Source organism: Piliocolobus tephrosceles, unplaced genomic scaffold (genome assembly GCF_002776525.5).
Source record: "Piliocolobus tephrosceles isolate RC106 unplaced genomic scaffold, ASM277652v3 unscaffolded_41, whole genome shotgun sequence".
Lineage (NCBI taxonomy): Eukaryota > Metazoa > Chordata > Mammalia > Primates > Cercopithecidae > Piliocolobus > Piliocolobus tephrosceles.
Genome location: NW_022325420.1, coordinates 432494 through 448709, shown reverse-complemented (window position 1 = coordinate 448709; position 16216 = coordinate 432494). Strand labels below are relative to the sequence as shown.

The following is a 16216-nucleotide window of genomic DNA, read 5'->3' as shown; positions in this document are numbered from 1 at the left end:
CTGCCCTAAAGAAACTTCTTTTCCTTTGTTAATCATGGTGTTTCTTGGTTCTATGAAGCCCATTTAAAAAGCAAGATAGAGAAAAACTTACATCTAAGAAAACTTACACTTCAGGGAGTACAGTTATCTAATGATGCCTACTTTCCACCCCGACCCTTACTAAAATAAGTTGTTCTTTGTTTGTAAAGGAGATAAGGGTTTGAATGAGCAAGCTAAACTTGCCAATTGTATTCTTCCTTTTGGAGAGAATACTCTATGACATGTTATGCCTAAGTGAAGGGCTTCAATATGAATGTCTTGGAGTAAGAAGGGATCTTAAAGGTCACCTAAAGAGCAGCATTGGAGCCTGGGCAAGATTCCCTTGTTCTCTATGAATACCTCTACTTAACGCCCTACCTACTTAATGTGTCAGTACCCTTTTATTTCTCCATTTGAAGTAGATCGAAACAAAATATTCACAAGACAATGTTATGTTCTCGGAGTGGTCTCCCTCTAAATTCTGCCTGATGTTCTTTAATTTGGATAGATGGAATAACAAAACAGTAAGTGTATTCCCCAAATCATTTGATACTTCAGGTATTTGAAGCTAACTGGTATTTTTCTTTTAGTTTTCTCTTTTTCCGGCTTAATACACAGGCTCTTTTAACTTTTTATCATGTATAATTTCTAATTTGTTTCATCCTCCTGGCTGGATTTCTTAGGCATTCTCCAGTTGATTATTGTCTCTCTTAAAATGAATGCATCACATCAAACACAGGGTTCCAGATGTGGTCTGGCCAGTACAAGGTACAATGCAGATGCTAGCTTACCATGTTTTAGAGATTACATTTCTTTGAATATTCATGCAGACTAGAATTGTATTAGTTTTCTTTAAACAGTCACATTACATTTTTGGCTCGTGAGTTTTTGGTCAAGTTAAATTCTCAGATCTTTTTATTTGATCTCAGGCTTTTTTTTTTTTTCCTAAACCACTGTCAAATCAGGTCTTCCTCTTCATTCAGAACTTGATTTTGTTTAATCTAAATGAAGGCCTTTATTTTCATTTATCCTTGTTAAATTTAATTTTGCTGATTTAGGCCCACTTGGTCTTGATTCTGACATTCGTCCTGTGAAGTTTCCACGATCCAGGCTTTGTACTCTCTCCAAAGTCATGCTTATGTCTAAATATAAGTCATTGATAAAAATGTTTACCAAGGGTGGTGTGCCACCCTGCTAGAGGCTTCCTCCAAGGGATGCATCTTTTAATCAACTGCAGAAACTGCTTTTCAGACAGCTGCCAGTGTACCCTACTAGGAATACCATCCAGCTGCTATTTCATTATTTTATTCATAGAGGTTATTTTCTGAGACTGTCATATGCTCACTTGAAATTCACGGACTGTGCTAATTACAATACCCTGATCTATTGCCTGAAAACCTCTTCAAAAGCTGAAATAGTTGAGATGACGTTAACTTGGCTTTACTTATTTCCCTGTCCTTCCCACTAGTTTCCCTTTGTTCCCCTTTCTTTCCTTATTGCTTTTTAATGCTCGCAGGATCTTCTTGTCATCCCTTCAAGGATTTTGGTAGGAATTCACATTAGTTTTATTGGACCATTATTTCTGAAATTTTCTTGCCTTTTTTGAAAACGGGGATATTTTACTTTTAATGTCTTAGCATCTCTTATTTTCCATGATGCTTCTGAAATAACTGACACTACCTTGATGATTATTTCAACAAGTTCCTTTACAATCTAAAAGTGTGGAGCTGGGGAGGGGGTTTACAGGACTGGAGGCTTAAATTTACTTTAGAGCACTTATATGGACTCCTTGAGCTACTATTCCCTTTTTATGTTGATCAAAGAATGTTTGCCTCCCTGGAAAAGATAGTCATGCTTTGATCTGATGATATATCATTCTCGTGAAACAGTGAGTCCCTTTGTTATTCACACTTAGTAGCAGAAGCTGTTTCTGTGTCTTGTAATAATTTTATGAGTTTCATCTCATTCTGAGCACTACAGGTCTTCCTGGTGAGTAGTATTAAAAATGTTGTCATTAGTAATGTGGTTTGCTTTGTATTTTTGCACACGTCCTTTCTTAAGTTTGAGCCCATCATAAAACATTCCTCTATGGTAGCACTAATTTAGAAACTATGCTCCATTTTTTTCTGGGAGTGTTAGCAATTGTATAGTGAAAATTACAGAGTTTTTCTGTTTGTTTTTAAAGAGTCGTATTCCCTCATAGAAATTTCTAATCTGAACTTTGTATAATATGTTCTCTCTAAAGTCTAGGCTGGGTCGCCATTTCTGCCTTAGCATTTCTTACTCTTCAACGCCCTGAGGTAATATGGTGATTTTCTTCCAGAGTTTCTGACATTTCTCCTTCCCAACTTGTTCTTCCCTATTAATCAGAATTGAGCCGTTAATATTGTCCTTCTTGCTTTCTGTGCTTCCAGAAAGGCAGTATTGGCTTGGTTTGATGGTGCAACTGTAGGACTGTCCGATGAGCCTCCTTTCCCAGCAAGGATTGAGGCAGAACCCACAGACTCCTGCGTCCAGTTCTCACTTCCTCCCTTTCTAGTTTAGATTGCCTCTGGGCAGCGTTAGATTGTCTTCTAGCAAAACCTGATACCGTTCTCAAACTCAGGGTGCTCCTATGTGGAATAAAAAGCTTGTATCTCCAGCCTTTATGCTATATAAAAATATATTTGCTGCCCTGACTTTTTTTAAAAAGGGGCATTTTGACATTTCCTGTCTATTCAATTAAATACTGGCTATGTTACATGATTTTAAACTTTTGAAATGTAAAGTTTTTTTTTTTTTTACTTAAATAGAAGATATCTAAAAATAATAATAAAATAATCCACCAAATTTTATATAGGCAGATCAGAAAGTGTTCGAAGTCATTGACAAAATCATCTTGTTGTAAAACTCTAATTAGATATACACAGGGCTATGTGTTAGACGTCCCCCAAATCACCCCCAGTTTTGACAGTTCTCCAGTAGGTCTCATGGCTGTGATTTGTTAAAGCAAAAATACACAAAGCAGAATCAGCAAAGGGAAAAGGTACATGGGACAAAGTCTAGGGGGAGAAAAGGAGTCTTCTCCCAGTGGAGTCACACAGGACATGCTTAATTCTTCCAACAACCAATTAGGACAACACACGGGAAATGTTGCCTGCAAGGAAGCTTATTAGGGACTCAGTGCCCAGGGATTTTATTAGGGGCTGGTCATGTAGGCACCCTCTGCCTAACCTGTTCCAAAATACCAGACTCCCAGAGAGAAAACAAGTGTTCAGCATAAATTGCATTGTTTTTGCCCACAGTTTAGACACAGTGAACCATTCTTAACAGTTTTGAAAATGATAGGAGCCCTCCCCAAATCCAAGTGGCCAGATGCCAGCCAGGGGTCAGTCTTGCTAGTAGGCCTTTCTAAACTTAGGCCTGCTATGTTAATGCGTATCTGCACAGGATCTCATTATCTTCTAATGGAAAAGCAAGGAAAAAGATTAATGGAGTTAAAACATAAAGCTCAGTCTTTAAGTTTCTCCTAGATCTCTGGCTTGATTGTAAGTCAGCTTGGTTTATTTATACAGATCATAATGGTCACTTCTGAAATTCAGGAGTACAAAAATCAGAATGCCTGACTGCCCTTCAACATATTTCTTAGTTGTTGCAAAATTCTTGGATAAGATTTTACTTTTGGCAGGGGGCTAGACCTGCATTTGGATAACCTCCTACTTTGCAGGGAGTTTTTCCTGTATAAAGCAATCTCTTAACATTTGTGAACTTCACATTCATTATTTCCGCTGTTTATGAGCCACCCTAAAGGCCTGCGAGGTGTCAGTTATCATTTTTTTGAGATGTAAATGTGAATGGAACCCCAAAGCCTCTCTGCAGGAGGCAGTCCACTTAGCTGACCACTGAGCCTGCTGCCTGTGCTCTGCACATTTCAATACTATTTATTCTTGTTACAGCAGCAAAACTCATTGCTAGTGCTGATGATGCAAGTGTGGACTTGTATAAGATAATTAGAAATAGAACATTTGAATAAACTACACAAGTGGAATTTGACAGTCTTTTAGATCCATGGCATCCCAGTAGCATTTGGAAACAAGAAAACAAGGTTCAGGTGACAGTTTTGGGGCATTTCCCTCTAGCACAAAGGTTGCTTATCAAGTGAGCAAACAAGTGAAAAGTGATGGATAATTCATGTAAGGATGGGCACAGGAAACAGCTGCAGAGGAACTGTGGAGGGAAGACCAGCGCATATGCACAGATTTCATGTGAAGTCCTCACAATCTTCACAGAGGCTGAGATTGGTTCTTCTGCACTGTCATTTCACTTCTTTTTAGTTCACTTGGCTATAAATGTACCACTTTATATAGGAGGTGAATCTGAAAGGCTAAATACTCCACAGGCTATGGCTTGTTTTCTTGTTGATTCTAGTGAACTTCCTCCAGGTGGACAGCAGTGCCCAGGCTGTGGCCAAAACAGCTCCACAGACCCCACGGATGTGGTTCACATCAATCACGAAAGTTTAATGATATATGTAGTTCTTTCCTGTTTTATGAAGCTTTTTTAAAAAAACCATGAGTATCCCTTTTTCTTTAGTTAAATGAGAACTGTTCTATGTAGTGTTTCTTTCACTAAGATATTAAAGGAGCTAACTGATACTAGCATGAGAGGTTTGAAAGAACACTGTAGAATGAATAAGTACCTTCCTCACTGACTTTCCTGCTGTTTGAAAGTATAAAACTTGCCTTGCCTCAGGTTTTAGCAGAACAAACCTCTCTAAGTGACTTATTAGAGCTGTCTTTTGCGCAGTATTTAGGACTCAGTGCCAAATAGGTGTACAGGTGGCCCTTAGTTAATTTCTTCTTCTTTTTTTTTTTAAGCTCTCTAGCTAGCATTTATCTACTGAATTTCTTTTCTCCTTAGAGATAAAGGAAAGAAAATCATTGAACATTAGGATGATCACTTACACAACATTTTTTAGTGACATCTTTCAATTAATAGTTACCCTAGTGGTTGACTTTTGTCACTGCTCCTCCTCCTGCTAGTAGGCATTTAGCTGCTGTGTGGTTAATATTTTCATTTTTATTAAGTAACCACTTGGCAGTTATCACTGAAGTACAATTTATATCCCTGTTCTCAAAATTCATTTTGTTTTAAATAAAACGTTGTGTTAGAAACATACAGATTTTTGTCAGCATTTACCTTTATTCTGGTCAAATGTAATTTACAGAGAGTTTAGTGGAGATTCAAAAATATTATTAATTTTATAAAAATATTGATTGCTTAAGACCTTGGATTAGCCTGAGTAGACATCTACTAACTGTGGTATCCCTTATGTATTTGATGAGTGTAATTTAAAAAGTTAAATGAAGGTGAATTGTTGTTGTGAAATAAAAACCTAACTTTACAGTCCAACTCTCCTGATGTACCTCTAACAGGTACTTTCTAATAGAATAAACTTAAAATTAATTGTTGGATTTCATGTCTTTTGTCACTAGATAATTCAACCGGTAGAAATGTTACTCTGTGAAAAAAAAGTTACTTTCCAAAATGTTCTGTTATTTAAAGTCTCATTTTGTCTCATGTTTTGTGTTAATATCCTAGTGAATCAGTATTAGCATACAGTACCCTCTGTTTATTGTTGTATTCTTTCTCTCCCTCTTCAAGACTCAATGATGAGGCACGGCGGCTCATTGCTGAATTGGGGAGCACATCTATTACTAATCTTGGTTTTAGAGACAACTGGGTCTTCTGTGGTGGGAAGGGCATTAAGACAAAAAGCCCTTTTGAACAGGTTAGTGTCTTAGACTCTCAGAATTAACAAAAACAAATTCTGTGAAACCTTACGGTACATATTCCCATCCCAGCTATTTGAAAATCAGATAGGCCGGGCGCGGTGGCTCAAGCCTGTAATCCCAGCACTTTGGGAGGCCGAGACGGGTGGATCACGAGGTCAGGAGATCGAGACCATCCTGGCTAACATGGTGAAACCCCGTCTCTACTAAAAAAGACAAAAAACTAGCCGGGCTCGGTGGCGGGCGTCTGTAGTCCCAGCTACTCGGGAGGCTGAGGCAGGAGTATGGCGTGAACCCGGGAGGCGGAGCTTGCAGTGAGCTGAGATCCGGCTACTGCACTCCAGCACTCCAGCCTGGGTGACAGAGCAAGACTCCGTCTCAAAAAAAAAAAAAAAAAAAAGAAAATCAGATAAAGCAGATAGTAAATATGATCATATATTTGTCATAAATTCTTGGTAATCAGTTATTTGAAATAACCATCATACTTTTAAATTCAAAACTTAAAAATTCTGCACAGGAATATTTTTTCCTACAGGACAATGCGTTGGAATAGGATTACCTACCTTAAGCCTTCTAGGAAGCTTTAATTATTAAGGATTTTAATTGAGCTTTGGATTTTACAATCACTTAAGTTTGGAAATATTTTAGAACTTAGTAGAATGTAAATGTTAGTTTTTGACTAGCAAGTAATCCTTTAAAAGCATCTGCAATGTATTCTTTCAGCTGTTATTTGAAGGTCTGCCATGTATGTGATACAGCCTGAGAGTCACTCATTTAATATCTTGACCAGTAATTTATATGAACTCATTGTTGACATGAGTATTATTGAAATGAGAATGTGTAAAATGTTACTGCAAATCAGCAGTTTACAAAGGTTTTTTAAACTGTGTATTATTACTGTGTTCCAATAGCACATAAAGAACAATAAGGATACAAACAAATATGAAGGATGGCCTGAAGTTGTAGAAATGGAAGGATGCATCCCCCAGAAGCAAGACTAATGGAAATGTGGAGAGAATTGAAGAAAGCGCACTTTCACTATTAATGGGAGAGCTGTAAATGGCAGAGCTATGTGTAAATATTTTAAGAGCATGCAGCCATCTTGGTGTGTGCATGAGTATTGTCTCTTTTGATATCAGGATTATTTATTGCTAACGTAAATAGATAGCATTGTAAATAGTCATCACAATGATCAAATCACTGAACCATGTCTCTGCACATTTCCCTAAAAGTACAATGTTTAGTCTGCTGTGGTAATACATATTTTAAATTCTAAAAGCATACCCAATGTGTAACTGAATGGATCGTGAAAAATATATTGATATATATACTAGTTGCTGTGAAAATATCATGGAATAATATGGATTTTAGGGTGGATACTTTATTTTCTTTTATACCTCTATATATTGCCTTGTGGTGACATTATCTTTTAAATTAAAAAAGAGATTTGGCTAGTTGTGTGTGTAATGTTACTTTACAGTCCGACTCTCCTGATGTACCTCTTTTCATGATCTTTTTCTTTCCTTCCCAAGAAACTGAGGAATGTTTAATATGAAAACACACATCGGATATGTGAAAAAGCACAACAAAATTCTTAATGTACACAGTAAAGAAGTAAATATGTAAATGTAGATGGCATTTAGGACCACAGCTTGCTGGATTTGTGTTAGCTATTGGAATAACTTGATTTTGTATAAGCTATTTAGAGTGAGGCTGGAGGTGGCAGTTTTACAGAACTGGAGAACCAGGCCAAGTCCCCTCCCCAACCTAATTAGGTCATTCAGGACAGCTAAGTCAGTATATTTAGAGCAATACTAGCATATGTTTTTCTTAATTGTTATCAGCATTGACCAAGTGGTTTGGAAGGAGGCATGCTTTAATATCACAATAATTTTGATTTGTAAACCAAGAAATTAATCCTGTGTTTATCTAACTTCATAATAGCAGTTATTGCCCGAAGCTATAGTGTCTTATTTATAAAAGTTCTCATTACTGGGTGGACTGATAACATTTAAAAAATAATTGTGTTTGACCCCAAATGACTTTATACCCAATTCTACATAAAAATATAGAAGATCTATCTTTTTTGTTACTTTCAGATGTTCACTAACTCAGTTTTTAAGCAGAAGTTTTCAGGGCATTAAATATATGTTGTGTAATGAAATATCTCAAACTGGAACATAAATTTAGTGATCAAACTGCCATTCATAATGTAAGGCAGCACTTAAATTTCGAACCTAAATTTTAGATGGATTGTATAAAAAATCCTAAAAGCAGTATCTGTTATTTAGCTGTAAACCAAGTTGGAAGCTATTCAGATAATTTCTTAAATATTGATGAACTTTGGAGTACTGTTTCTTCCTTCAAACTGAATGTAATTCATGAATAAATGCACCTTATATGTTTAAACAATTTTTGTATACTTTTGGGATTTTTGGTGCTTATATGCTAAATCACATTCAGCATGTGTATTTTGACATTTAAAATACTTCTCTCAATTCTGTAAATTAAAGGAATAGTTATTTTACAGTTCCAGGGATTGTGAAATAAATGTCACTTTTTTTTAAATAATGAAAATAAATACTCTTGGTTTTGCTTTGTGAATTTTTTTTTTTTTTTTGTATTATCTAGCAAAGTAATACACCTACAGAACTTCACAAAAACTCACACAAGGTTTTTCAAGTATTTATTATACTAACTTGGAAAAAAATTGTTGCTGTGGTTAAAAATAGTAATATCCTCAATGTATCTTAACATGTAAGAAGCTAAGTAGATGGCAGGAAAAGCCCTTTTATTAAGACTGTAAAAGGATAGATTTTCCCGATATATAAAATGTCAAAAGAAGACAAAGATTGGTTATGTAACTGCTGTGGTTTCCTTTTGTCTCAGTTCAATCTTGTATAGATTGTGCCAACTTAACTTGAAAGCAATAACTTTATACTACATTTTCAGATACCTCTTTAAAATCGGTTTTAGACATGAAACAGTGCTCATTTAATGTTAAGAATTTTCTTTGTTAAAATCAAATTAACATGGACATAGTATTTGAAATGGTGCTTATGGGCTTATCGATGCATATTTTTTATTTGTAATCCGATGCTGTCCCAGAATAAGTGTATTGTAATATGAATGTTAAAATTGAACAGAGAAAGCAGGAAAATAAGTGGTATTTGGGAAATTAAAGAAAAATTGAACCAGAGTCTTTATATTCCTGAATTTAATTGGATTAATGTGAAATTTATCATTGTTCTTTCTATATTCGACTTGTTTTTAAGTGAATCAGCTATTTTATAATTTTATGACAGATCAAAGCTGAGTTCATTTAGCCTGTATTGCTGTTTATACTTTAAAAATTTACATAAATTATGAATAACCTGACCAACAAAGTTATAATTTCAGTTTGGTCAACAAACTGTCCCTTAATTGAATGCAAAATGTGCCGTGTTCAGTTAGTAGAGCAATTAAAACTGGAAATTCATTTAGAATACTTTTTCAAAGGAATATGAGAGAAGTTGCTTGTGTTGATTAGGGAGAAGATTTGCCACTTAAACCTCTTCAATTATTTCAACCTCTTGTACAGCAGTAAATCCATGTAAATGTAGAGCTATAGAGTAACAGATTGCACCCTTGCATTCTTCAAAAGGATTCTCTCTTCAGAATGATTTTTCTACCACATACTTGATTTTTGATGATCATATGCTATAACTAGTTAATTTCTATTTCCCTCAAAACTCTCTCAATTTATGCCTTTCTCTGCTTGCTCCTTATTGTGATCCTTTTTGTTTTTTTGGGTTTTTTTTTTTTGTCCTTTTTTTTTTTTTTTTTGAGTTTCCAGTCAAAGGCTAGATGGAGTGAAAAGTAAGCAGGCTTCGAGAGGGAGTGTCAGTCATTTGTTGCTAGACAGCATGAAGAGAGCATCAAAGGATGGTTCAGGCAGCATGGTAAAAGCCCTCCAGGGAATCTAAGAGGCTCTTCTGCCATCAGAACCTTCCTCCAGGCCAGTGAGGGAGCAGACACCTTGAGGGAAGCTATACTGGGGAAACACTTGGAACAGTTAGATATCTCTTCTATGAGTGGTCAGAAAGGAAAAGGGACTGGGAAGTTCTCAGGTTAAAGACAGAAGAGATGTTTCTCTTGGGCTTGTCCCATGGCAGTTTATAAGCAAAGCTAGCATGGGGAAGACATCTTCGCAGTACAACTAGTTCACAGGTGCAACCTGTTGCCATTACTAACCTCACTGTTCAGCTCCGCATCAGTTGTGCCAACCACTGGGGTGCATTTAATATTGAAAGAATCTGAAGCTAAATTGATAAAAGATACTTCCTTTAGTCAGGGAAAATTGACTTACAACCTGCAAGCTCATAATGTTTCATATAGTCTGCCCATATTTCCTTCACTTGATAGCCAAAGAGAAAAAGGGCTGAAAAACCTTTAAAGAGGAGAGAATGCTGTAGCGGGGAGACAGTGTGGCATAGTGGTTAAGAGTGCAGACTTGCCTGAACATTCGTCTCTTCCACTGAACTACTTGAGGACTTTGAGGAAGTCAGTGTCCACCTGTAAAACAGGGATAATACCAGAATGTTTGTGGTGCCTACCAAAGTGCCTGGCACAAAGTACTCATTCAGTGCAACTGCTAGTATTGCTGTTATTAGCCATGTGTCTTACAGGCATCTTAGCCCAAAAGAAGATGTAACAAGTCAGCCTCTCTAGCTTTCCAGTCCCATCATACCCAGCCAGAAGGGAGCCATTAGATGACCTGAGCAGTAAGGTCATGGGAGAGGATTCATTCATCTCTTCACCTGAGTTTGACCTCCAAACCTCCAACTTCATATTCTGCCTGCCTTTTCACTTATTACACATTGACACCAACTCCCCTTCACAGGTAGAATTCAGGCTTTTATGTATCTCCAGGTAGCTAGCATTTTAAATGGTTAGTTTATCTCCATGTATTTTGGTGTATTATCTTCAGGTAGCTAGCATTTTAAATGGTTAGTTTATCTCCATGTATTTTGGTGTATCTTCAGGTAGCCAGCATTTTTAATGGTTCTACTTGATTGCTGGTCTGGCCTTCAGAGGAAAGTATGTGACTTAAGCCAAAGAGGCCGGGAGCCCTTGCTGACCTCTTCTTGTGGCAGCAGCTGGTTGATGAGCCTCACTAGAGAGTGCAGACCTTGATCCCTGCTCCTAATGACCTCACCACCCCAATTCCCACTGCAGGGCAGGGTGGCATCTGATCATGGTGGGGAAGATGCTGGGGCTCAGCTGGCCCTCTCTGATGCAGAACAAACTCAACAGTGAGGCCAGTGACTTCCCTACCAAATTGTAGCCTCCTGTATCACCCGTGGAATAAGATGGCCGATGTGGACATCTACCTGTTGAAAAGAATTGCTCTGTTTTTCATAAGTATATCCCTCAAAGCAGAGGAGACTAATGCTAACCCTTGGGAATCTTTTAGCAAAAAGCCCAGTGTGAGCCTGTGAAGTTCTCTGATTGTAAAACTTCACATGAATTTTGCATTTTTTTTTTTATTATTTACAGATGTTGGTATTAACATGGAAATCTCAAATTATTTTAAATTTCAACTCCAAAAACGACTTAGCTTTTGTGTGCTCTGTTTTTTTTGGAAGGCTGGTTACAGAAGTATTATGTGCTCTATTTGGCAAGAACAGAAAGGAATCCCAAGGAGAATGCATTGTGAGTCCAAGCTCTGAGAAGAGGAGAGATTTAAAAGCAAATGATGGTTGGGCTATGGTTAGAAATATGTTGGGTTAGTGAGTAGAGAAGGCAGTATTCCCTGAGAGTTGTGGTTTTCAGTGGGTAGAAGTAGGAGAGTCAATTGGTGAGGATTTCCTTAAGGGTAAGGAATGAGCAAGAACTGGGCCTTAAGACCTGCCTCCTCCTTACCTGGGGAGTGCAGCCTGCCCCAAATGGCTTCCTGTTCTCCCTTAGGGAAAGGACTTAAGATTTAAGGTAAGTGAGCTCATCTCCACACTTCTATGGAAATCTGAAACTTTTGACCAAGAATGAGATTGACAGCTAATTCTTGTGGAACTGTTAAGACCTTACAAAAGGGTGTTAAAGTTATATTATGGAAATAGTCTGCATTAAGTTCCCTCTGGTTTTAAAGCACTGGGTCTGTTGGATATAGGCACAGTCACAGGAATTGTGGCAAGTAAAATTTTGAAATCATTCTTATATTTTAAAATACAGTTTCTCAAAAAATGATGAATTGGGCATTTGGGGAAAGCAAAACAACTTTAAGCCGGTGAAGGAAATAATTTCTCACACTGAGAACTGAAATTTATCTTTCAGTTTGCAAAGTTCCTGTGCTCATTAAGTAGGGGATGTGATAGAGAGGATTTATCCCATTCACTTCTGCAGGTTTCCCATTTCGCTATTGTGTCCTATGCTATTTCTTGTCTTGCATAGAACCTTGTTTGCCAGGGAGTTTGAGATAAAACAATGACAGTGGATAGGACTAAGAGGAAGTAAGGATTATGTACTGGCAATACATAGGTAGTTATTGATTTCCATTTTGTATATCTACACCTTTCATTGGTTTCCAGAGAATTTGAGGTATATTTAAATGTACTAGTATATTTGGTGATATTTCTCTCACCAAAGAGTAATTAGGGGCAACAAGTGTTAGGCAGGAATCTAGACCCAACATGGCGGCGTTACCTGGCGTAGCAGGCCTTTTGTGAAAGACTCCCTTCACCCTTGTACACACCCGCAGACTTACATGCGTCAGAGTTCTGGCTGGGCAACCACACTCCCCCATGACCTGCAGCTCACCTGCATTCCACAAGTTCGTAAACAGCAGTTTCGGTTAACAGTTTCCAAAGACCCCTTCCTCGTGACCCTTACTCAACTCCTGCCCTAGCAGTTTCAAGACCCCCCAGGCCCTGTTTGCACGACCAGCTTCCCTACCTCTCAGGCTATAAGAAGCCCCTGCCCTCCTCCCTCAGCGCGACTTCCTCGGCCCACGCCTTTGGACCAGGAACCTCGCCCGCAAGCCCTAATAAAAGGCTATTCTCACTGCCGTTTGCCCTGTGTCTTCTTCGTTCCCGGTTCGGCTCCAGCCTCAGTTTACCTTTACAACAAGGATCTGCCCTTTATTCTTGGCTAAACAGGGCCAAGAAAATGTGGGCCATGATCATGGGTGTCAGGTGGTTACTAAAATGTAGAAGGAAAGGCTTCTTGGCATCTGTGGAGTAGAGTTACGGTGATGGTTCTGAATGGCCATCTGACAGGGAAAAAGGCAGCCCTCAGCCACTGCCATTTCTGCCTTTCCAGTTCACATACACGAATCAGATGCTTTTACTTACTCTGCGAATTATAAAGTCACACATGAAACTTTAGTTTGTGTTGACTTGATTCTCCTTTATTACTTTACAAGAGAGGCCACTTTTGCTAGTATGATTTTGTTTCAAAAGGTTTTAATCTGGTGCAAACCACCTCCAGTGGTTTTCCTTTGGATATGAGTGTAAACCATTACAAATAGTAAATTTTAATCCATCTTTTAAAAATAACACCTTATGTAACATTTGGCTGTAAGCACAACAATAAAAAGGATGTAAGTATTTATTTTATGTCACACTAAATTAGTTTGATCTTTACCCCTAGTTATTTTCTTTTGGAATGGTTGTTAGATTCTTGCACAATCCAACTGTTAGCCACATTGCAATCTAAAATAGAAGTCAGCGTAAGTCACTTTGGGCTTAGTAATCAAGAGGCAGTGTATTTTAATTTTATTTCATAGTAAATTCTAAGATCTCAGCTCTCCCATCACTTCGCTCCCTACTTTTCAACCAAGTTTTATATAACCAAACCATGAAGAACATCCTGTAACTTTCATTACATTCATAAATCCCCTAAACTCTTTAAATGGCATATGTTTGTAAACACAGTCTGACAATTTTGATACTGTGAGAAGCGCAATAACAATGTAGTGGTTAAGGGCACAGACATTGAAGCCAGATCATTTTGTGTGACCTTGGGCTGGGAACTTACTGTGTGTCTCAGTTTCCTCGGCTGTAAAATGAAAACCACAATAATGTACCTACTTTAAAAGGTTGTTGTGAAGATTGAATTTTTATATGTATCTCTTTCTATATTTTTTACTTAGACTAATACGGGTATATGCTAAGTGCTATGGAAGTATTTGCTAATATTATTTACTCTTTCAAAGTAAATTAGTCCTTTCCTGGTGTATCACTGTGTTCCTTGTCATGCCGTGCTATGTGTCATCATCGTCTTGCCCCCAAGAAATGTCATGATTTATCACATCTGGTCTATAGCAAAATTTAAATTAATTTTAAAAAGGAGACAGTCAACTTTCTTTAATAAGGGCTTGTCTTGAGGAGTATTTGAGGTTTCTGGAGATAGGATTCAAATTTTTCTTCCCTCAAATCACCTAAGGTAATCAGTGTTCCAGGTCACTACCTGCCTCTAAATAGTGAGTTGAATTTCTCAATCTTTGATGACCTTTGGGAGGTGATGCAAAAAGGATGAACAACTCACCAAATTGCATAGAAATAAATACTTTGATGAGAAGCTTTGCTGTTTCCACCTTTTAAACTAAGTACAAACAAATATCATATTAGTACTAACAGTCCTGGAGAAAATTAAAATGTGTTTTAAAATCCTTACTGTGCATATCACATGGTTTTAAAGCTGCCAAAATATAAGGTCACAGCATCTAATGTGTATAATTAAAATTTTATTGTTATTTTTAATATAACTATCATAGTCTCTTAAAATACAGAACAAAATGACTATTATCCAAATTGTGAATAAAGAAATAATGCAGTTGTTTATATTAAAGAGAATTAATGTGTTGTTAATGTTGTATAAAGTACTGTTATCAGGAAAATTATTCAACTTCCTAATCCAGATGTTACAGATAATATCGTTTAATATGTTTTTCTTGACTTCGTTTCAGGATGAATCATTGCCTCTTACCATTGCCTTTATTAGGCAGTTCCAAATTTACAAAGAAGTTGAACTCCTAAATTGAAAAATAATCCACTGGAGCACCTCCCTTCGCCCTTTAACATTATGCAAGGTATTTAAACAAATCAAAGCACTTCGTACCCACATACATAATCCCCAGTGCTTATGGCTTGCTTTGTCTGGGGTGAGCTCCATGTGATACCAAAAACTGTCTCCTAAACAACTCACTAGTACTGAGGCATATAATATCTTTGATGCCCAGCACCCAGGTACTCCTTACTGTAACATAACACCCTGGTTTCCTTTAGGAAAACCTCTGTATTCTCAGCTGTGTAATTTTAGTTCCGGGGAATCCCACTTCCACTTCCAGGGTCATGATGGCCTTAAAATGGATCAGTGTAGCTACGGCTTACCCAAAACTCCCAGTGGTCATGGTAATTTTTTCAGAGAGGCACATTTAATCAATTAGAACCATTGAGACTCAGAAGACCTTTGCTGAACCCTCTGAGAAGGAAAAGATTTTCTTTCCATCTGTGTGAGCAAACCAGAAAAGAACTTCTTTTCTTGAGGATGGGACCCCTCTTTCCTTAGAATGAGTGACAGGTAGGAGAATGTGAGGTCTGGAAGCATGGCAGCCATGTTGCTAAGAAAAGTAGAGAGCCGGGAGATGTTGGGGGTGGGAGAGTTTGGAAGAGGTTGGGACACAGCACCGCGTAGACCCTGAAGTAGAAGACTTGGCTAGTAGCCAGCCTAAAGAGATAGAGAGAACTGAGCCCAGGGAACATGGTGTGAGCTTATGGATCAAGCTTCCCCTGAACCAGTCACAAATTTGGAGTTTTTAGTTACTGAGTCAACACATTTAATGTTTAAATCAGTCTGGGTTGAGTTTTCCATTACTTGCAACATAAGGGGCCCTAGTGAATGCGGGCAATGTGGTTTAGACTAGATAGGAGACACTGGGTCCCAGAATTGTGTTCCCAGGAGCACCATGGTGCTACCTCTACCATGACTGGGAGTGGGATGGAAATGGGCTAAGAGCAGGCTGTCAGCCAATAAGACAGGTGATGGCCGGGCGCTGTAGCTCACACCTGTAATCCCAACACTTTGAGAGGCCAGGGTGGGTGGATCACTTGAGATCAAGAGTTTCAGATCAGCCTGGCCAACATGGTGAAACTCCGTCTCTACTAAAAATACAAAAATTAGCTAGTCGTGGTGGCACATGCCTGTAATCCCAGCTACTTGGGAGGCTGAAGCAGGAGAATTGCTTGAACCCAGAAGGCAGATGTTGCAGTGAGCCGAGATCGGGCCACTGCACTCCAGCCTGGGTAACAGAATGAGACTGTCTTAAAAAAAAGAAAATGAAAAAGACAGGTGAGAAATATAAGGATGGCTTCCATGGTGATACCAAAGGTAAGAAGAAAAGAAGAACCCAAAGATACAGGTTTGGAGTTAGGAAGAGTTTTTGCTTAGGC

The 16216-nt window shown here is 38.0% G+C and overlaps 1 protein-coding gene across 3 annotated transcripts in view; it reads left to right on the top strand.

Moving 5' to 3' along the window:
* LOC113224831 (protein FAM3C) overlaps positions 1-8393 on the top strand; it is a 48020-nt gene extending 39627 nt beyond the window's left edge. For all 3 annotated transcript variants that reach the window (XM_026454347.1, XM_026454348.2, XM_026454349.2), the window contains 2 exons: positions 5662-5788; positions 6701-8393. In XM_026454347.1, coding sequence (XP_026310132.1) covers positions 5662-5788; positions 6701-6790 — 217 coding nt within the window. In that variant the 3' untranslated portion in view covers positions 6791-8393. The remainder of the gene's footprint in view (positions 1-5661; positions 5789-6700) is intronic.
* The last annotated feature ends 7823 nt before the right edge of the window (positions 8394-16216 follow it).